The sequence below is a fragment of the Hibiscus syriacus genome, unplaced genomic scaffold (genome assembly GCF_006381635.1).
Source record: "Hibiscus syriacus cultivar Baekdansim isolate YM2019G1 unplaced genomic scaffold, ASM638163v2 tig00110356_pilon, whole genome shotgun sequence".
In the NCBI taxonomy this organism is placed as follows: domain Eukaryota; kingdom Viridiplantae; phylum Streptophyta; class Magnoliopsida; order Malvales; family Malvaceae; genus Hibiscus; species Hibiscus syriacus.
Genome location: NW_024062700.1, coordinates 1,225,505 through 1,247,805, shown reverse-complemented (window position 1 = coordinate 1,247,805; position 22,301 = coordinate 1,225,505). Strand labels below are relative to the sequence as shown.

Below are 22,301 nucleotides of genomic sequence, written 5' to 3'. Positions count from 1 at the left end.
AGACCAGAGTTTGGTCAAGTCATTTGGTTTAGTATCTGTATTTATAACTGGAGAAATTGATACTTGAAAGGTACATTTCTAAGGTATCAAAATTAGAGTTCAAAGAGAGGCAAATGGTTACATAATAGCATAAATGGGTATTTCTTCAACAACATATGTAATGTCTCCATCTCACGTGAGGGGAGCTTGACGGTCTATCCCTTAATCCCAGTTTATTGCAAAGTTTCTAACAAATGAGAAACAAATGACAGAAAGAAAAGGAGGCAGAAGAATAACCTTAACCACGACAATGAGTAATGGTGCTGCATCCTCGGTTGTATGGATTAGCTTCCCTCCTGGCTGACAGTTATAGTAGGACGCCCCCCTTCGAGAGCATGGCACAGTGTCCCTGTGCAGAGCTCCATAGCTTATGTACTTCGTGGTTTGCAATACTCGCCTGCTAATCTCAGAGTCCATGTCGAGCTCATCATACATCATGCACTCAGCCACTGAGACCTGGCACCCAGCCTCGGCGGGAACCAAACTCAAGTAGTGCTCACCGCTTGAGTCGACGGTGAACGAGGCGACAACCAGTTTTGTGAGGACTACCGAAATGACCAAGGGAAAGCCAGAGGCGTTAGCCATTTCTTTCTTTTCCTCTCCTTTATTGTGGGCGCTTAAGTTGTTTTAAGACAACTTGTTTCTAAAAATGGCACCGGGGAAGGAAAATGGTTGACCGATAACGAAGGTATGGGATTGATTTTATAAAGACCTGGAAGAAAGCACAGTCCATGTGCTTCAAGATCCAAAACTTAACCCATTCTAATTGGCTCTTTCAATTATATATTGTGTCGCATTGTTCTATGCCGGTGCAACTTCCAGTTACTCGAGACTCTCAATTCTCTCCACAAAGGAGTGTCCACATTCATTCATTCACTTAGCTGTCACTAATCAACAATATAAGAGCTATGAACGTTGAGGGAAAAGAAGTCTGGGGATTTGGGTTCCCCAGCTCCATGATGTCTACATTAACCAAGACATTCAAAAGTCGAAACAGATTGCAACTTCAATTTCATGACAGATGAACACAAACCTTAATATATTCTACTCAAAGGCTGAAGGAAAATTAGGAGACAAAATCACACAACGCTGAGGCCAAAATGCAAACAAGATTACAAACACCTCATTCTTATTCATCAAATACTAATAGCTTTGGATTGCAATCCAAGTTTTCGAGCTTTTTTGTTTCTGCAGATCTTGGACCTTAATCCAAGACGGCCTTTCCGTGATATCAGCCACCCAAGCAGCAACATGCGGGCGAGACTCAAACAGATTCTTGACCGAGCTCCCCCTTAAAATACTGAACATTAGGCAGGTGATGCAAATCCGCCAAGGTGAAGTGGTTAGAAAAAGCGCCCACATTAATCTAAGAATTATATAGAAAAATAATAATGAATAAATATCATTATAAAATATAAGTGATAAACATAATGAACGAGTTTACTCTTATCTTGATATTGTTATCCGAAATAACAATTTGAGACAAAATCAATATTGAGAAAATAAATAAAAAATGTTAAATTTATTAGAAGATAAGATAAAAATTAATGGAAATAAAATACTCCTTTTATTTTGATCTATCTATCGAAATCAACTTAGGTTTGTCGCTACACAATTTCCTTAAGACATATTTTCGGCCACTCCTTTGGTGCTTGAGTTCATTGGTCGTATGTCTCCCATGATACAACAACTAATGATCAACTACAATAGCATATCTGCACAGATCACGAATGATCCTTGCCTTTGACTATCATCGGAAAACTAAGAAACAGAAAAAAAATTTCAAGAAAAGAAAAATTCTTAAAAAACTGAGTTGTGAGATGTGTTGAGATGTTTGAACTTGTTTAACCTAGCAGGTTAACTCACTATATATAGAGCATTTTCAAGAGACATTTAATACAACCAAATATCTTTTAATATTTAACATTAAATATATAACAATATCTTTTAATTTGAAATATTCAAAATATAAAACTCATTTTACCATTCAAACTTAAATATATATTATTTTAATTCGAAACTTAAATATATTATAATTCGAAACATATATATAAATATTCAGTTAAAAATGTAATAAATACATTTTTAAGTTGACATATTCAAAGAGTAATTATCCTACTAATATTTAAATCAAATAATATATTTAATTTACAATGGTCAAAAAGTAAAATTCTTTTACTATTCAAACATATATTATTTTAATTTGAAATATACAAAAATATATAATTATCTTTTAATATTCAAAATTAAAAAGATAACAAATACCTTTTTAAATTAACTTATTAAAAGAGTAATTATCCTATTAATATTTAAATTAAAAATTATCTTTTAATCTACAATAGTCAAAGAGATATGAATTTAATATAAATATAAAATCCATCAATTAAATTCACCCGTACATGAATAAAATTGATGATTTAATCAAAAAAACATTTCGACACGATGTGGTGATATCCTCTACGATTGATAGTTGCATAGGATAGAGAGATGTCCTCCTTTGAACCTTCCCTTGTGAAAGTATATTTACTTTACTGGTTAAACAATATACGTGATGTCCTTGAATTGTTCTGTCGTTTGTGCAAACGATGATATACTTCACACAACTATCTCTCTGACAAGAATTTAGTTCTCATGGGTATGTCCTTAAAGCCATGAACACATTCTGCAAGAGTTTGAAAGAACTATACCCAATAGTCTCCTTGAAGCGGCCCCACTTCACTCTCACATAGATGACTTATGTTGCTCGACTTATCTTTAAAAGTCAATAGTCTATACCACTTTGATCATTGTTTACATCATAGAAACAGATTTGGGATAAAATACCCCCATAGTAACCGTACAAGGGTTTCTGCAATTAGGTTGTTCATTTGAACCTAGATCTTGGGATATCCAGTCAACAAGGTAGAGTTTTCCTTCACATAAAGCCTTTAAATTTTATGGGCTTTAGTCACATTCCTTTAGATGTTTTTTCAACTTGATCTCAATTTAACCTTTTGGTTAACAAATTCTTAATGTTATCTTTTGATTCTTACAAAATCAATAGAGATAACTCAATTTGAGATCAGTTGTTTATGGTATTATGTTGACGATGCATATATCTCGACTTACCATTATAATTGAAATTCTATGTTAATCAAAGTATAAACATGTCGTGGGCACATGTTTTAGCCATTCAAGAATATTCTCTAAGAAATTTCAAAGCTATTTAATTCGTAGTGAGTAGAATATCCGCAGAACCCTGGAAGGCTCGATCGGTCCGGACATTCACGTCGCCCACGTCGTGTTGGTGCGCCCCAACCCAAATGGGTTCAACGGGCTTCAATTTACACCCCGAATGCGCTTGCACGCTAGGCACATTTTCAGCTTATTCTCTAGACTTATCTAGAACTACAAACTCAGATTCCATTATGAATCTGGTTATAACTATTTTCTTAAGGATTTTCATAACACGACTTATCTTTTCAATGTGAAATATATTCACTTGTGCCATTGATATTTAAATATCAAATTCCAGCTAGCATCAGTCTATCCTTCTAAAATAGTAGGATAATCAAAGAAAATACAATCCATCGTTTAGGATTTATTTTCATTTGCTTTGGTAATATGACTATTACCTTCTCAAGACACCTCACATTTTCAACTGTTTGTATGACACATGTTTTCAACATTTTTCATAATTCATATGGTGTCTTGTCATTTTCATGGAGAACTTATTTAAAAGGTAATTAGTTGACAGAACAACTTCTCTCTCCTCCACATGGTCTAAGAACTCAGAACTTCTTTACATTGCTTTCATTGTTCAATTCTTCCGCTTTGCTACTCCATTTATTTAGGAGAATATAGTGATGTCACTTCATGAGTAATATCACGTTGTGCACACTTCTTACCATCTTAATCTATTTATTATGTTGGTTTTCAATTTCATGTTTATAGAAAATAATTTTTTATAACTTCATTTTACTCTTTAGCAAATACACATAACAATACTTTTGTTATTATTATTGAAGATAATAAAACATTTATTCTCCCTCGTTTATGTCATTATTACGAAGTTTAAGAACTTGGTCTCTAATAATTCATTAGTACCAACATCTTCCGTTTTGTATCTATGGCTCAATTGTACACCTTATATTGTGTGTCCAATAATACAGTCAAGATGTATTTCCAACAAAGAAAGTTATAATGCTTCCAAGATCCTGTAACAACGTTTACCTCATCCTCTCTAATAATAGAAGGATCATATCACATTTGGTCAAATTCACCAAGACCAAATAAAATAACATCTTATGTTATCACATCTTGAAATTTTATTCATAGAATTTTACAAGTTTCTCATTGTGGCTCATGGCCACCAACAATCATGATTTCATTTAACACACGAAACTAGAATTAATAATAGAGAAAATAACCTTAGTGACCGAAAATGCCTTATAATATACGATTTTAACCAATATTTTTTTTGGATTTGCCAAAATGACCAACAAAATCGCAACGCGATCTCGAATTCGCAACGCGAACTCCAATTTTGCAACTCAGTTTCCAAAATCGTAGCGTGAATAGTAAAATCGCAGCGTGAATAGTAAAATCGCAACGCGAATTTAGAAAATCGCAAAATCGTGTTGCGAATTTCAAATGGTAACTCTCTGCTTCTAGACTGGGATTTTAAGTGAAAAATAAAACTTATCTACATGTGTATAGGAATCAACTTTTTCTTAATATAATTCAAAATTTAATTTTTTAAATGTATTTAATTAATCTGGGTTAAGGATTCTTTCAAATTTCAAACTTTAATTAATTGAATTTAGAATAATTTGTAATGAAGATTGACAAATGAAATAGATTTGTTGTTCATTTACATATAAATTTTTTCACGTGTACGAATATTTTTTATAAAAATTATTTATGTACTTTTCCAACAAATTATTATAGATGGATGATAAGAGATAATTTACATATAGATTCGTTGCGATTTTACTATTCACATTGCGCTTTTTATTATTCACGTTGCGAATTTGACTATCGCGTTGCGAATTTGACTTTTGTGTTGCGAATTTGACTTCTGTGTTGCGATTTATAGATTCGCGTTGCGAAATTGGAAACTGGGTTGCGAAATTGGAGTTCGCATTGCGAATTTGACTTTCGCGTTGCGAATTTGTTGGTCATTTTGGCAAATCCAAAAAAAAGTTGGTTAAAATCGTATATTCTCTTAATAATAATTCCAACAAGAAATCAAAATTAAATTTTGACTTATTCTATCAACATAATTTAGTCATGAAGTAAAATTTTGAACAAATCAGTAACATGGTTGTTACTTTCCATCAATTTCTATAGAAATCAAATAATTCTGTTACACGACATAATTAAAATTTCAGTTGATTTCAAACACGGAATCAAAGATTCCAAGAAACAGAAAATTAATTCTTGTTTATTTTCGATTTTGTTATCGGACATAAACAAATATTCTGAAGCAAAATCAGTAACCAAAGTTACTTCCACGATAATTTTTGTTATACAGATTTGTCTACTTAGAGATTTTAGTAAACCCATTAAGACGACATGATAAATCCTGAAACAAATTTATTTTGTTATCTCGTTTTCCCATGATATTTGAGTTGGTTCAAATTTAAAGAAATGTAGAAAAAAAGTTCCGAATCATTGTTAATCAAACCCTAAACCATCAAGATTCAAGATGTGCCTTCACAAAGTGTGCAACCACTCAGATCTTGCAAAGATTTTGGAATTCAATTCTTTGAATCCCTACACATAATTTAATGGATCCATATCTCACATTAAAATTAAATTCAAAAATATTTCTCAAAGAATTTGAAATTCATAAATTCAAAATTGAAGTAAACTTATGACGTAAATTCATCTTGATTTTCGCCCAATATAAGCATGGTATCCTCGAGCAGAAGCAAGCTAATTGGGACCACCCTTCACAAAGCAAAGACTTGGAAAGCAACACGTATCACAATCAAATATAGCACTTACCCTTTTATCATACCCAGCAAATTGAAGGGAAAAAAAATCATCCCCAACAACGTCAACACTCAACAATGTATGCGCCGATGCCAGCTGAGTTGGGATTTAAAAATAGCGGAAAAATTACATAATAGTGTTTGTTATTGTTGCGATTGTCCATTATTCGTTAAATTACGGTTGCTTCATTGTTATTAGTGTGATTCAGCTTCGCACCACTATTTTCCGCAATAACGGTCTTTAATGTTACCGCTAGAATGATATAACGACAGTTATAAGACAATCCAGTCGCTATTTAAGTATCTGATATGAACCCTCCAACACCAATACAGGCACTAAAAAACGAAATGTCACCCCTAACATCTATAGCCCAACCAACTTGCCTAGTTCAAGAACTAGGACTTGTTCGGCCCGTCAATATTAAAACCAAGCTTCTACACAAACTCCCGAGCTCGATAAGCTACCTACAATATCACTTTCATCCGATTTTTAAAATCTGAACTGAATTGAGGCTCCTCTTGATTCACTTTCAAATCAAACGATTGCCTCACGTCCGAAGTCCGGAAACTAAAATCCATCTAATCTTACAAGCTCCAAAATAATTTCCCCCTCATTTCCGTCAATTTCAAAGCCCAGTTTCCGTTGTTGTCTTCGTATTGTTTTATGGCTCGCTCAAATTTGCTTTTTCATTTCATTGATGTTCGGTGTTATGTGTTCTGTGTATATCTTTTGTCTCGTCTCATTGCTGCTGTCTGATACGATGCTCTTCGTTTTTATGTTGCTTTCGTTTCCCTTATGTATTTTGTTTGTCGTTCTGTCGTGAACTGTGCGCCGTTTATTCGTTGTGCTGTTGTCCGATATATATTCTTTGTTTTACTGCTCCTCCTTTCGCTTTGTTGCTACGATCAATCTTCTTCATTATCCAATTTCAATCATGAATAAGACAAGACAAGTTGACAATTAATTAAGAAATGAATCTCATTACAAAGAAGTTGGAGTTGGGTTCAAAGGGGTTGTTTGTCTAGGTTTTGACAACTAATTCTTGCCTGTCTGAAATCCAATTGCATCTTCTTCTTCTTTTTTACTGAATTTCCAAGAAAGAGGAATCAAACAGCATCTTTCACTTTCGTTTTTCTTGCGGACTTTATCTTTTCAAACGGTTAACTAAACAAAAAATATCCAGACGAGAGACCCTAGAAAGAAAAAGAAAGATAGTCCAATTATTTACTCTCCATGCTTTAATTATCTGCAGCCAATGGTGTGTAAATTAACGGAACAGCCAAAACCTTGACTTCGGGTCATGATCCTCACTTGCTGGAAAACTATATAATTCAATCCATTTCAATATTATATATTAATGGCAGCATGATCGAGACCCGATGGAGGTTTTCACGACAAAACAAATAAATGTCCAAATACCAAGTGTGGTCCCAAGATCTACCACTTTTAGAGTGAAGCCCTAACCTCGGATATGTATGACTACTTTGAAACTACAAATGAAGAAATGAGCACACTATTACACACACATATGATCAGGGATGTATTAATAGGGGCGGGCGGGGGAGTTATTATTTAAAAATATTAAATTCTCTTAATATTTTTTATTTTAATAATATGTTTTCACCTTTAAAATTTTATAAATTTAATCTCTAACATAAAAGTATATACATATATAATATACATTGAATAATCTAAAGGAAGAAAATTTATGCTTTGGCACAATTCAATTTGCTTCTTTCTCTCATTTTCTTTTCACAATTTAATCTCTAAAATTTCTGCCTTTATATTTGTTACGCTTTTGAGATTTTTGTCTCTGCTTTTGTAATTTTCTTTTTTTAAAAGAAAAATACATTCTAAAATCCAACTTTCTTATTTTAGGTGTATTTTTATCGATCCGAAAGGATGACGTCAAGGACGGGCGCATGATTTTATGTTAGGAAAGACGAACTTGAACTTATAAAATTTCAGGGTTGCGACCGCCTATCAGAATAAAATTGATATTCATATCGAGTTTTTTATTTACAATTATTATTGCTATCAATTTCGTTTTGCAACAGTGCCTTTTCAACATTTATAATGAACGTAATTTTTTTATACACAGACCATGTGAACTAAAATTTAGATAATCTTGTTTATTTAAATCATAAAATTTAAAATTTTAATTTCTATTTTAAACCCTAAAATATAAATCACTAAACCTCAAATAGAACAAATAAACAAAATAAATAAATTTGTATAAATTAAAATTTATAATAAAAGCTATTGATTTTATATATGAATGTGAAAAAATCATCATATTTTCTTAATTGATATTTAAAAATAAATTGATTAAACATACATGATAATTTCTTAACTCGTACTTAAAAAGATTTATTGCATGTAATTTTGACAATGATTATGTATGAAGAAAATAAAAGCTGAAGATAAACACAATATAGAGGATGGAGCCATAATTAAGGTAGATCCAATATAATGGACTTTGATTGATCAACACAACATAGAGGAGGAAGCCATAATTAAGGAAGACACTAGAGAGCACTGTGAATCTAATATAATGGACTTTGATTTCTAAGATCTTCATTCACTTCAAGTCTAAGCATAAAATTAATTTGGAAAACAAGCCTTGGAATTTGTTACTTGAATGGTGCTTGTATGCATATTATATCAGTTTGCTCGGAAGATGAACAAGATTGATAATAAAAATTTTGTTAATTTAATAACAAAAATGAAAAATTATTTTGAATTTTAACTATTTAATTAATAAATTTTAAACTTTTGCTCCTTTTCATTTTCCTTACCGAACAAAATCATCAAAACTAGGTCTGGGTTTGAGTTTCTTTGAAATAAACCAGCAATTAAGCTGGCGAGAGATGAACAATAATAACCAAAAGGAAAAAGGGTTTCTTAAAACTCTTTAATAAGTTCCTTTCTTATCTATGGTGTACGGTATAAATATGAAAGCAGTAGTCTTTAGTCTTTACTTTCTAGTGCCGGTGAAGAACAGTGAAAACAGTTGAAGAATTGAGCTCAAAATGGAAATTTTAAGGAAGAAAAAACCCCCTAAGATTTCCAAACAATAAAATCCCAATCATGAACTCAGATGTCATAAACAGATGATGATTTAACAAAATACTTCCAATAAAAAAACTCAATATTTGTAAGAGAGAAACATATAAGAACCAGATTCAGCACATGAGAAATATAAAAAGTAGTTTGATGTAAATTCAGGCATTGAAACAGACAATTCACCATGATTTTATATTTTAAACTTGAACGGTGTTGATTGAACCACGGACCTGTAATTCGAAGTTTCTTCCTTTTCTTGGTGGCTACCAGCAGCCCTATTCAAGTTAACCCTTTCTCCATCTTGTTCCCTATACCTAATCAAATACTTTTTCAGTTGCTCCGCGTAGTTATCGAACCCTAGAGTCGCCAGCGCCCAACAAATGTCGTCGCCGTTCACCGTCTTACGCTTTTCCTTGTGGCACTTATCGGATGCCTCCCCGGTGACGAAGCTAATGAACTCCGACACGCATTCCTGCATGGTTTCTTTCGCTTCTTTGGAGATCTTTGCGTTCGGAGGTAAAATCTGCTTCATGATTCGGCCGACGTTCGCTATCGGAAGCAGTCTACCACCAGCAAAGTTGTACTTCCAGTCTAAATTAATGCCTAAATTATCAGACATCTCTCTATTAAAAGGAAGAAACAAATTATTATCCTCTTAAACTCAGACACGTCTCTTCTAACAGCTAACTTGCTATATATACAGATGCATAGACGAAGAGATGGAAGCAATATTTTATGAAAATTTAAGTACACAAAATTATAAAATTTCAAGGAATGTAAAACCATATCATAAAAAAATTACAAAGGAAATAATTATATTATATAGAAAATTAAAATTTTCCGGGTTGCGACCTCCCATCCAACACCTTTCCATCCATCCCTTAATTGAAAAAAGATGTCGGGAATTTTAAATTCTTATATAATTTATATACTTTTATCAAAAATTATTTTATTGAAATTTTATAATTTCATATCCTTAAAATTTTTATATAATTTTATACAAAAATTTACTTCCTAATATAAAATCTAACATCTATTTTTATTTAAGTATATATATATATATATATTTAATACATATATACATATCTAGATGCTTCTGTATGTGTAAATATATATATAAATAATAAAGTGATAAAGTTTATTCGACTTGATCTGCAGGTCAAGACACAACGACAGATAATTTATCATTATTGGTATGAATTAGGGTTTTTCTCAACTATTTTATATTGAAGTACTCTTTACTGGTTTTGGCTATAGAGTTTATGGGAGAAATCTAAACCTTAAAAGAAAGGGAGAAAAAGACTTAAACTTACATTTATAGACAATGGTCCCCCTTCATAGTCGTTGACACTTAGTGCTATCAATAAGTTGGAACCAGACAACCTTAAAAAATGTTGCAAAATTGAAATTTGTGGACTTAAAGACATGCACGTGTGCTATGGTACCAAACTCTAAGACCTAAAAAAGAGACCAAGTTAATTATAAAATTAAAACACTACTAAAGTTGGATTACCTACTATTTAGGTTTTTACATGAGATTATGTCACAATAACGACAAGAAATTATCTCACTTTTCTAATTGTTATGTTTTGTGAAGTCATGTGGTCGGGTACATGATCCTGAAACTCTGGACAAGCGATAAAATGCCACGTATGGCCTATGATGACCCCGATCAAAGGTTAAAACAATCGACAGAACTCATTAAGATTATTAATCTTGATGATCGTTATAATTTATGTATTAAAACATCGAACCCAGCACGATGAGTATGTATGAAGGATTTTGTATACATGGTTAATAGAGAGAGAGCGTCTAAGAATATTAGAGAATATTGTATAGAAGAAATAAATTAAAAAAAGAAATAAATTAATAGTTGAAAAGTTTTATCCCAAAAAATTAATGGATTAAATCCTAGGTTTAGCAAAGATTTCTAGCATTTTGTCGAATAGAACTTCTCTATCCCCACTCCATGTCCCTGTATATGTGTTCCACTATTTATATCATGACTCATATATTAATGATATGTTAATAAATTAAGGAAGTCTGTCGTTATTTTAATTTCCTTCTTTTTCATTTTTTTTATTTTTTACTGAAATAAAATTAACATTAGTTTGATAATATTAAGTTTATGTTGGTGAATTTAATTTATTTAATTAAAATTCTAAACCATAAACCCTAAGCTCTAAACTTCAAATCTTAAATTTCATAATCAAAACCCTAAACCCTAAATCCTAAAATATAAAATAAAAACATAAATAAAACTAATTGAATTGAATTTTGTGTATGACTTAATTTAAAAAATAAAATTAATAGTAGATAAAAAATAATTTTAAAAATAAGTTAAATTCACTAAAATAATATAATATTGTTGAAATTTTTTAAAATATTATCAAAAATTTTGTTTTTTGTAAAAAAATAAAAATTGAATGAAAAAGAAAGAAATAAAGAAAATGGTGAACTTCCTTAGTTTGTTAATATATCATTAATACATGTGTCATAATATAAGTGGTGAAACATATATAGGAGCATAGAGTGAGGGCAGATGAATTCTATTCACGTTTTGTATGACTTATCTATAAAAGTAGGGAAACAATGCTGAAAACCAATAAGTACCTAGAGTGGTTTTTTTAACGAGGATCATGTCTATGTCTTGTTTTGTATGCGTTATTCTAATAAAATCGTATAAAAATTCTTTTTCAAAAAAATATATCTTAAATTAAGATTATAGGTATATAATCAATAATTAATTGATCAAATAGGACAAAATATCATTATTTTTAAATTAAATTAGGAGTTTAATCATTAAATGGCCACAACGGTAAAAGTGAATATCATTCTCTTTAGAGGTTTTGGGTCTGAGCAACTACGTCTGCATGGTGTGTGTGCATCATTAACAGGTCAAGAAAGTTCTGAACAAATTCTACTTTGTAATCACTTCATATTGTTAAAAAAAGAGTTTGAAGATTAACATTAGTAATAAAATTATTAAAAAAGATTATTTCATAATAAGTTTCTATAACCCTCGATCTAAAAAAAATATAGGTATAACTTTTTTTTTTGTCATGACCATGAAGTTATTGTGGCTGTCTACAATTTAACAAATAAAAGAAGTCAGTAGTTTTCATTCTTCTCATTGAAGGTGAAAGTATCATCTTTTGCAGTTTAGCTCTCGTTGACAGAATCAAATGCGACTTTTGGTGTCTAATGACCAAAGATTTGATTAAAATTTGTGACAGAATCATGTGCACACCTTCGTATATATTCTCCTTCATATGCCTCGTTAATGATTCTAATATATGTTATCAAAGAGAATATATCCGACCCTGAATTTAATATTACCTTCCACAAGACTTGAATGCCTTGTTAATTGGCAATCTTGTGCATCAAAACTCTACTTCCCTGCGTGAAATCACTGTTGAGAGAACATGTTTTTGTGGTCCACACCCCGTTTCTCACTAAACAAATGTATGCTTTTGCTTCTTTGTTATGAGAGGGTTTGAAAAGGCAAAGGACAAACCAAAACAACACAAACGACATACTTATCGCCATCTTAAACTTAGTTTTCCTTTTTAAACCTTACTTTACTTCATATGTTGACTTATGAGCCCCATTCATATCGATCTAAAGTTGAATATTTATGTATATATATATGTATGATCTGTTCATATTATATAATTTTTTTAAAATCATTAAACGGGTGAAAATAAACCATTAACAGTTGATATTTTCACTGATTCAATAATAGTAAAAGTACGTAAAATTAAAAGTTTTAGGATATATATATATATATATATATATATATATATATATATATATATATATATATATATGGGTTGGAATAATCAAGCATAAAAAACCAAGTGCCGAGAATCTTGGGCCCTTTAATGAGTATTTAGAAACGAGCCTCTTGATTTGGGTTTGCTTATAGGGTTGTGAATGAGATAAAATAGATAGTGAGTTATTCGAGATTAATTCGATCAAAGTTCGATAAATACTCGACTCGAATAGACTCAACTCGAGTTCTTAACGAGTCGAGACGAGTTACTTGATAGTCGACTTAAAAAGCTTGCTAGCAACTCGAAAATAATATATTAAGATTTTATATTTTTAAAAAATAAAATTATTAATAATATCAACATTTATGTGTTGTTTTTTTATATAAAAATACAATATAAGATTTTCATGTATTTAAGGTTCATGTTTGAGTTTAAAGCTTCAATCGATTTAAGTTTAAGATTTTTTTTTCATTTTGAGCTTTTACGAGCTTCAATTCATGGTTTCAAGTTTGAGTCTGTTAAGTGGTTTATTAATTATCTTAGGAGGTTAGGTAGGAAGCAGTTAATTGATTAAGCAGAGGTTATGTATTCAGTTAGTTTGTAAAATACTGTGTATAATAGGCTGCCTGTTATAATAAATAAAACCATTGAGGAAATTATTCAATGTTGCTTTCATGTTTACTGTTTTACACTTAACATGATATCATATATTAGGTGCGGTCCATTACTGAGAAAAATGATTATGTGCTTACCTTTCAATTATTCAGTTAATAGGCTGCCTGGTGTTCGAACTTCTTCTCGAACTGTGAAGCCTTCCCACTGGTTAAATGATTATGTGCTTATCTGCCAATCTTCTTCTTCTTCCTTAGGTCAGTATCTGGTTTCTCAAAATATTTCTTATTCTCGCTTACCAAAATCTACTCAATCTTTCATTTGTTGTACCTCTCAAACTTTTGAACCTAGAACCTTTGCTGAAGTAAAACATAATCCTGATTGTATAAAGGCAATGACAGAAGAAATTCAGGCTCTAGAATTGAATAAGACCTGGACTGTTGTCACTTTGCCTCCTGGCAAGACATGTATTGGCTACAAATGGGGTTTTAAGGTGAAGTATTAAGCAATTGGTGAAATAGAACACTTCAAGGCCCGGCTTGTTGCCAAGGGCTTGTTAGTTATTTACGTGTCAATAATGCCCCTATATTATGGGGCTGAATGGGTCTGTTATTAGTTGCTTTATTTACTCCTATCTTAGTGCCACTTAGTGTGTAGTGTCAGTTAGTTTGTTTCTGAGAGTCTGTAAGGCTTATATAAGCCATTCTTTGCATTGAATAAAGTGTGAAAAAGAAAAGACGTTTACTTTGAGTTTACAATTGGTACCAGAGCCATTCTGGTACAGTAAGTGAGTGAGTTACGTGTGCGGAGAGCAAATATCCAGATCTAATGTGAAGAACAATCTGGTACAGAGTGTGGGCAACCTAAGTGAGAAGTGTGGGAGTAGAATGTCTACATCAGAGAAGTTTGTTCAACCGGCCATTCCAAGATTTGATGGCCACTATGATTTTTGGTCCATGACCATGGAAAATTTTCTACGCAGTAAGGAACTGTGGCAACTAGTAGAAGATGCCATGCCAACGGTTGGAGCCACGCCCACTGAGGCACAGAGGAGGAGTGCTGCTGAGGCGAATCTAAAGGATATGAAAGTAAAGAACTACTTGTTTCAGGCTATTGATAGAGAGATTCTTGAAACAATACTGGACAAAAGCACGTCACAAGCGATATGGAGGTCCATGCAGCAGAAATACCAAGGATCAACACGAGTCAAACGTGCTCAACTCCAAGCACTACGACGGGAGTTCGAATTACTGACTATGAAGGATGGTGAGAAGATTGATAGCTACCTGGGGCGCACTCTCAGCGTAGTCAACAAAATGAGAGTAAATGGTGAAACATTGGCCTCGAGCACAGTGGTCAGCAAGATACTTAGATCTTTAACCTCAAATTTCAACTATGTGGTGTGCTCCATCGAGGAGGCCAACGACTTGAGCACCCTAAGTCTTGATGAACTTCATGGCAGTCTGCTTGTTCATGAGCAGCGAATGCAGAGTTTTCAACCTGATGAACAAGTGCTGAAAGTCACTCATGATGATCGTTCGGGAGCAAGCCGTGGTCGCAGTAGAGGAAGTCGTGGATGGGGAAGAGGACGTGGGAGACAACCTTTCAATAAGGCGCTTGTTGAATGTTTCCAATGTCACAAACTAGGACATTTTCAGTACGAATGTCCTGGAGTGGAGAAGCAGGCTCATTATGCAACATTTGAGAATGCAGCAGAGGCAGAAAATGAGATTCTGTTGGTGGCATATGAAGAGATGACACAATCTGTCCAGCGGGAAGACTGGTTTCTAGATTCTGGGTGCAGTAATCATATGACTGGTAATAAGCAGTGGTTCACAGAAATACATGAAAAAGGGCTCAATAAGAATGTGAAACTTGGAAATGACACAACACTGAATGTTGCAGCCAGAGGAAGTATTCGGGTTCAAATCAATGATGTTACTCATGTTATATCCGATGTTTACTACGTTCTAGAGCTTAAGACCAATCTCTTAAGTTTGGGACAACTTCAAGAGAAGGGTTTAGCTATCTTAATCCAAAATAATACATGTAAGATATTTCATCCAGATAGAGGATTGATCATTCATACTAACATGAGAGGAAATAGGATGTTTTATATATCAGCCTCAACGACTTCCCAACATCATCAGTGCTTCCAAGCTGAAGACGATTCAGATAAGGTAACGCTGTTGTGGCATAAACGATTTGGACATCTCAATTTTAAGGGACTCAACACACTCGCAAATAAGCAAATGGTGATTGGTCTACCCTCTCTGAAAATTCCCAAGGCTATATGTACTATTTGTCTCGTGGGGAAACAACATAGAGATGTCATTCCAAAGCAAAGTTCATGGAGAGCATCAATGAAACTCCAATTAATTCATACTGATGTATGTGGTCCCATTTCGCCAGCTTCACACAGCAATAAAAGGTACATTCTGAGCTTTGTTGATGATTATTCTCGTAAAACTTGGATTTATTTTTTGCATGCAAAATCCGAAACGTTCAATGCCTTCAAGAGCTTCAAAGCATGTGTTGAAAAAGAAGCTGGCACCCACATTGTGTGCTTAAGAACTGACCGAGGCGACGAATTCAATTCCAAGGAGTTTTCAAACTTCTGTAATCACCACGGTATCTCTAGGCAATTGACAGCTGCCTACACTCCTCAACAAAATGGAGTTGCCGAGCGTAAGAATCGCACCATCATGAACGCAGTCAGAGCAGTGCTTCATGACAAACATGTTCCAAAATCCTTCTGGCCTGAGGCAGTGCGGTGGTGTTTTCATGTTCAAAACCGAAGTCCAACCTCTGCAGTAGATCAAGGGACTCCAGAAGAGGTGTGGAGTGGAGTGAAGCCGCGTGTTGATTACTTTCACACATTTGGATGTGTCGCACATGTTCATATTCCAGATCAAAAGAGAAGCAAACTAGATGCAAAAAGTCAACAATGTATTCTATTGGGCGTAAGTGATGAGACAAAAGCTTACAAGCTCTATGATCCTATTACAAAGAAGGTCATTGTAAGCAGAGATGTGGTGTTTGAAGAAGACAAAAGCTGGAATTGGGATGCGCACGTAGATGGAGGTGCAACCCTTGCTCTTGATTGGGGAGACAAAGATGTTGAGGAAATTGAAACTGCAGAATCTACTTCCCAACAAATAACAGTCAGCCATGATCAACCAGTAACACTCGAGCCAACTTCAGATTCAACACCCGCTGATTCTCCAATTGAAGGGAGGGCAACGAGGACCCGGAGACAACCATTATGGATGTCTGACTACGAGACCAACCTATCTGTAGAAGAGGAGAACTTACTGGCAATGATGATAACCGATTCTGAAGATCCCCAATCCTTTGAAGAAGCTTACAGGAGTCAGAACTGGAGAGAAGCAATGGATACTGAGATGAAAGCAATTGAAAAGAACAACACGTGGGAACTTGTAGATTTTCCAGACGGTGTTAAACCCATTGGCGTGAAATGGATCTTTAAAACCAAATTCAATGAACATGGCCAAATAGAGAAGTATAAAGCCAGGTTAGTGGCCAAAGGCTATGCCCAACAGTATGGAATCAACTACACAGAAGTATTTGCTCATGTGGCTAGACTTGACACAGTAAGAGTTGTGTTAGCTGTGGCAGCTCAACGTTCATGGGAAGTATTCCAACTCGATGTCAAAAGCACGTTCTTACATGGTGAACTTCAAGAAGAGGTGTACGTTCAACAACCTGCTGGATTTATCAAGAAAGGCAAAGAAAATCACGTATACAGACTCAAGAAAGCTCTCTATGGACTTAAACAGGCTCCACGAACCTGGTACAGTAAGATAGAAGCCTACTTTGCCAGAGAAAAATTTGTACGTTGCTCTAGTGAACACATATTGTTCACAAAAAAGGTTCATGATAATATTTTGATTGTTAGTCTCTATGTTGATGATCTGATTTTTACTGGAAATTGCAAAGATATATGTGAAGAGTTCAAATGCTCAATGCAGCTGGAATTCGATATGACCGATCTGGGTAAAATGAGACATTTTCTGGGAATAGAAGTAATACAGAAGGAGGCAGGAATTTTCATCTGTCAAAGACAGTATGCACGTGAGGTTCTAGCTCGGTTCAACATGACAGAGAGTAACTCTGTTCGAAATCCCATTGTACCAGGAACAACATTGTCTAAGGATGATGAAGGAGCTCCAGTAGATGCTACAAAGTTTAAACAAGCTGTTGGTAGCCTCATGTATTTGACAGTCACACGGCCAGACTTGATGTTTGGGGTAAGTCTGATCAGCAGATACATGGCTAATCCAAATGAGTCACATTGGGCTGCAACAAAACGAATTTTCAGGTATTTAAAAGGCACCATTGAGCACGGTCTTTTCTATCAAAAAGGAAAGAAAATGGGTCTCACAGTCTACAGTGATAGCAACTATGCAGGGGACTTAGATGATAGAAGAAGCACCTCCGGATCAGTATTTATGATAGGAACTGCAGCTGTATCATGGGCTTCGAAAAAGCAGCCTGTAGTTAGTTTATCTACTACTGAGGCTGAATATATTGCTGCAGCATCTTGTGCATGTCAATGCATTTGGCTTAGAAGAATTCTGGAGCATCTTGGGTTAGAAGAAAAAGAAGCCACCGAAATTTTATGTGACAACAATTCTACAATTCAACTATCCAAGAATCTTGTTCTCCATGGAAGAAGTAAGCACATCGCAGTGAGATTTCACTTTCTCAGAGATCTGGTGAATGATCAAGTAGTTCAACTGAAATACTGCAATACTAATAAACAAGTGGCTGACGTGATGACTAAAGCTGTGAAGCTCGATCAATTTGAGAAGTTCAAACACAAACTTGGTGTAGTTACTGAAATAAGCTAAAGCTTAAGGGAGGGAATGTTAGTTATTTACGTGTCAATAATGCCCCTATATTATGGGGGCTGAATGGGTCTGTTATTAGTTGCTTTATTTACTCCTATCTTAGTGCCACTTAGTGTGTAGTGTCAGTTAGTTTGTTTCTGAGAGTCTGTAAGGCTTATATAAGCCATTCTTTGCATTGAATAAAGTGTGAAAAAGAAAAGACGTTTACTTTGAGTTTACAGGGCTATAACCAGAATGAGGGGGTTGATTTTGTGGGTACATTCTCTCCCGTGGTCAAGATGACTATAGTTCAGTTGGTTCTTGCTCTTGCTTCTATATTTGGTTGGTTCTTATGCCAAATGGATGTCCATAATGCTTTTTTGCAAAGTGATCTTCTGGAAGAAGTATACATGGAAATGCTTGAGGGTTTTTGTAGTCAGGGAGAGCATATGTAAGCTACAAAAGTCTTTGTATGGACTGAAGCATGCCTCAAGACAGTGGAATTCGACGTATTCTAAGACTTTATTGGCAGTTGGTTTTACTCAAAGCAAGTATGATTATTCTCTTTTCACAATGAAGCAGGGGACTAAAATTGTTATGGTCTTGGTTTATGTACATGACCTCTTAATCATTGTAAATGATGGAAAGATGATTGAGGATCTTAAAGTAACTTTGCACAGGAGTTTCAAAATGAAAGGATTTGGGAGAATTAAAGTACTTTCTTAGTATTGAGGTTATGAGATCAAAATAGGGTATTTTGTTAAGTCAACGAAAATATGCCCTTGAACTAATAGAAGATTCAGGGATATGGGGAGCCAAACCTGTCTCGACTCCTATGGAGTAGAATAGTAGACTTACAACCACTGAATATGACAAGTTTGTGCATCAACATAATGAGGAAGAGTTGTTGGTAGATAAGTCTAAATACCAAAGGCTTATAGGAAGATTGCTATATCTCACTCATACCGGACCAGACATTGCGTTTTCAATCCAACATCTTAGTCAGTTTATGCATCAACCTCAGAAGAAAAATGAAGAAGCAGCCTTGAGAATTGTGAAGTACATCAAGAAAAATCCTGGGTTAGGAATTATGATGAAAGCTTCAAGTAGTTGTAAGTTGAATTCATGTTGTGATTCTGATTGGGCAACCTGTCTAGTGTCACGTAAATCAGTTACAGGATACTGTGTAAAGCTGGGAGATTCACTAGTTTCATGGAAATAAAAAAAACAAAATAATGTGGCAAGGTCTTGTGCTGAACCAGAATATAAGAGTATGACAATGGTGACATCTGAAATTGTTTGGTTAAGTGGAGTTTTGAAGGAGCTAGGAGTTCAAGAAGAACCAGCAAAGCTCTTAAGTGACAGTAAGGCAGCTCTTTAAATAGCAGAAAACACAGTCTTCCATGAAAGAACAAAGCACATAGAGATCAGCTGTCATTCATAAGAGAGAAGATACAAAGTGGTGCAATACAAACTCAGCATGTTGCTATCACAGAGCAAGAGGCAATATCTTAACAAAAGCATCTCAAAAAGCATAATGAACTTGACTCATGAGGACATGTCCAGGCTATTGCATTCACTGTCATGTGCCAAATATAAGATCCTAAATAAAGACCCGAGCTCAAAAAGCATCTCCCCTTTGAGTTCAACCCCAACTTCACCGACAAGTTGAGGAGGATTAAGGTGTTTTGCAACCCTCTTTTAGAACATTTGTATCTGTTGGGATCGGGAAGTTCTTAATATTTGTAAAACTAAAAAACCAACTTGTGAATTATTATACAATGCAGGTTCCTCTACCAACAGTGGATGATAGGAAGAAAGTTATTGAAGATGTCGATAAAGAACGGCGTTATGCAATCGATACCGCAGTCGTGCGCATAATGAAGAGTAGGAAAGTTTTGTCCTACCAACAATTAATTTCCGAGACTGTCCAGCAGTTGAGTCGATTGTTCAAGGTATTGTTATTAGATAGATGAACAAGTATTTGAAGCATCATATCTTCGTATTAATGTCTGGATAAAGATATATATATATTTGTATTTGACATTCGTGTTCGAGTTGGAATGATTTTGTTATTACTAGTTAGATATATTGGTTGGAAATTGTAGCCTGATATTAAAGCCATCAAGAAGCGAATAGAAGATCTGATCACACGAGACTATATGGAGAGAGACCCTGAGGAGCCAAACATGTTTAGGTACTTGGCCTAAAAATTGCTCTTTTGCTTCGTAAATGGGAATAACGTATTAATGATTATATGTTTCATTACCACCAAAGATTATAAAATGACTTACCACACATACATAATAACAACAACACTGAAGCAACTTATTCTTTAACACATTATTTGCCCCCAGATTTGGTATAGGCTATAGCTACTAGGTTGCTTGCTCATTTTCATAATATATAGTTTATACATTACTTTTAATGGCAGCACTATAACCATTGACCCTATCATAGTATCTGTTCCAAAGCATAACACCTCCATACTTGGGTGATTTCTTGATCTTCGAAAGTATTTCAGAGTTCAACACACCAGGTGGAATGTAACCACTTCCGGCAGCTGCCTTAGCCGCCGGTAACCCTAAAAACAACTTCTTTATGGCCTTAATACTAGCCCACCGCCTCCACGAAGCTAGAATCTTGCTTGTGTTACCTGGACTGTATTGGCAAGGTGGATTGTTGTAAAACTGAACCCACACATAATCGAAAAGTCCAGTACTAAGTGCCGCTCCCAAGAATCTATCAGGGATCGGACACTGAGGAGCAGCCGACAGGTAAACTTTCTTACCAGGCTTACTATATGCAGCCAAGTAACGTGCGAGATCAGCCCAGTGTTTGGTCGAGCCGAGCTCTATATCAAAGTCTATACCGTTCAGCACGGCGCTTCCTAATGGCCGGGAAGGTGATTTTCCACCCAAGAAGTTGTTGTATAAGTAAGCGGCTACCCGCTTGGCGTCGGCTTTAGAAGACAGAGAGTAGTGGCCGATGCCGCCGCCGATTGAAAGCATTACCTTGATGCCTTTCCTTTGGCAGTTTTTTATGGCGGAACTTGCGACCCTGCAACCACCGTTTGCAGGGTTGCAATGGCCTGCAAGATTCAGCACCGGGGCTCGCCCGCTACCGAACTTGTTAAGGAAGGCTATGTTGACGTATTTGTAGAGTCCGGTGTTACAGGTTTGGTTTAAGGTGGTCTCGGAGCCGCTTTGACCCCAATAGATCGCGATCCCTCCGCCGTGGGAGACCTGGATCAGGGCTAGGACTAGGACGGAGACGAGAACTTGTGTGTTCGTGGACATTGTTGTGTTGTTTGAAACTGTGGTTTGATAACGGCGATGCAAAAGGTGGCTTATATAGAGTCGAAGGAGAGCCCAAGCAAGACGTAATCGCATTAAAATATGAGCGAAGACCCATTTTTGGCGGTTCACTGTCACTGCCCTTTTATCTTTTCAATTTGATATTCCATTTGTTTATGTTGACAGATAAACTCGAAAGACTTCAATCTCAAGTTAATATTTTTCTTCCTTACAGTTCTTTAAACCAGAGGCCGGTTTATGTGGCTCATGAGCCCTCCAATTTTGAAAAAAATATTATTATTCTCTTAAATTTTTTAAAAGTTTTTATTTAGTTTTTTTCAAACATTTGAAAATTTATTATATTTCTTAAATTTTAAAAATATCATTAATTCTCAAAATATAAATTTTATATCTATAATTTAATAAAAAAATTGTTAGAGTAACTGTTACAGTTATTTGATTATTCAATTCAGCTCTTTCCGGTAACTTTGCTAGTTAGGTTATCAAGCTTATATAAGCTATTTACTCGTATTCCTTTGAATCAATAAAAATTTTCACTTTCTTCGTTGTTCTTTCACTGTTATATGGTAATAGATCTCATCCCATACTATTCTCAACCGAGTACAGTATACATTCACTGTCGGCTGACCTTGCACCATATCATTTAATCGTTTCGTCAA

At 34.6% G+C, this 22,301-nt stretch overlaps 2 protein-coding genes and 2 pseudogenes across 2 annotated transcripts; 1 reads left to right on the top strand and 3 right to left on the bottom strand.

Moving 5' to 3' along the window:
- Positions 1-277: 277 nt before the first annotated feature.
- On the bottom strand, positions 278-624 carry LOC120121131 (annotated as a pseudogene).
- A 276-nt stretch (positions 625-900) lies between these two features.
- LOC120121038 (hevamine-A-like) lies at positions 901-21,624 on the bottom strand. Its single transcript, XM_039140511.1, has 2 exons — positions 20,637-21,624; positions 901-915 (listed from the first exon to the last, which is right to left on the bottom strand). The coding sequence occupies exon 1, from the start codon at positions 21,622-21,624 to the stop codon at positions 20,737-20,739; it is 888 nt and encodes a 295-aa protein (XP_038996442.1). The 3' UTR covers positions 901-915; positions 20,637-20,736.
- LOC120121130 (nuclear transcription factor Y subunit B-5-like) lies at positions 927-9,703 on the bottom strand. Its single transcript, XM_039140582.1, has 2 exons — positions 9,315-9,703; positions 927-1,002 (listed from the first exon to the last, which is right to left on the bottom strand). The coding sequence occupies exons 1-2, from the start codon at positions 9,701-9,703 to the stop codon at positions 927-929; spliced, it is 465 nt and encodes a 154-aa protein (XP_038996513.1).
- Positions 19,605-20,560, top strand: LOC120121129 (annotated as a pseudogene).
- Positions 21,625-22,301: the final 677 nt, after the last annotated feature.

What these genes read in the sequence shown, in the direction of transcription:
- LOC120121038 (XM_039140511.1), bottom strand. Translation starts at nt 21,624, where the DNA reads ATGTCCACGAACACACAAGTTCTCGTCTCCGTCCTAGTCCTAGCCCTG.
- LOC120121130 (XM_039140582.1), bottom strand. Translation starts at nt 9,703, where the DNA reads ATGTCTGATAATTTAGGCATTAATTTAGACTGGAAGTACAACTTTGCT. An exon ending in GAAGAAACTTCGAATTACAG is followed by an intron (nt 1,003 to 9,314) that starts GTCCGTGGTTCA and finishes TGGTTAATGTAG; the next exon opens with ACATCATGGAGCTGGGGAAC.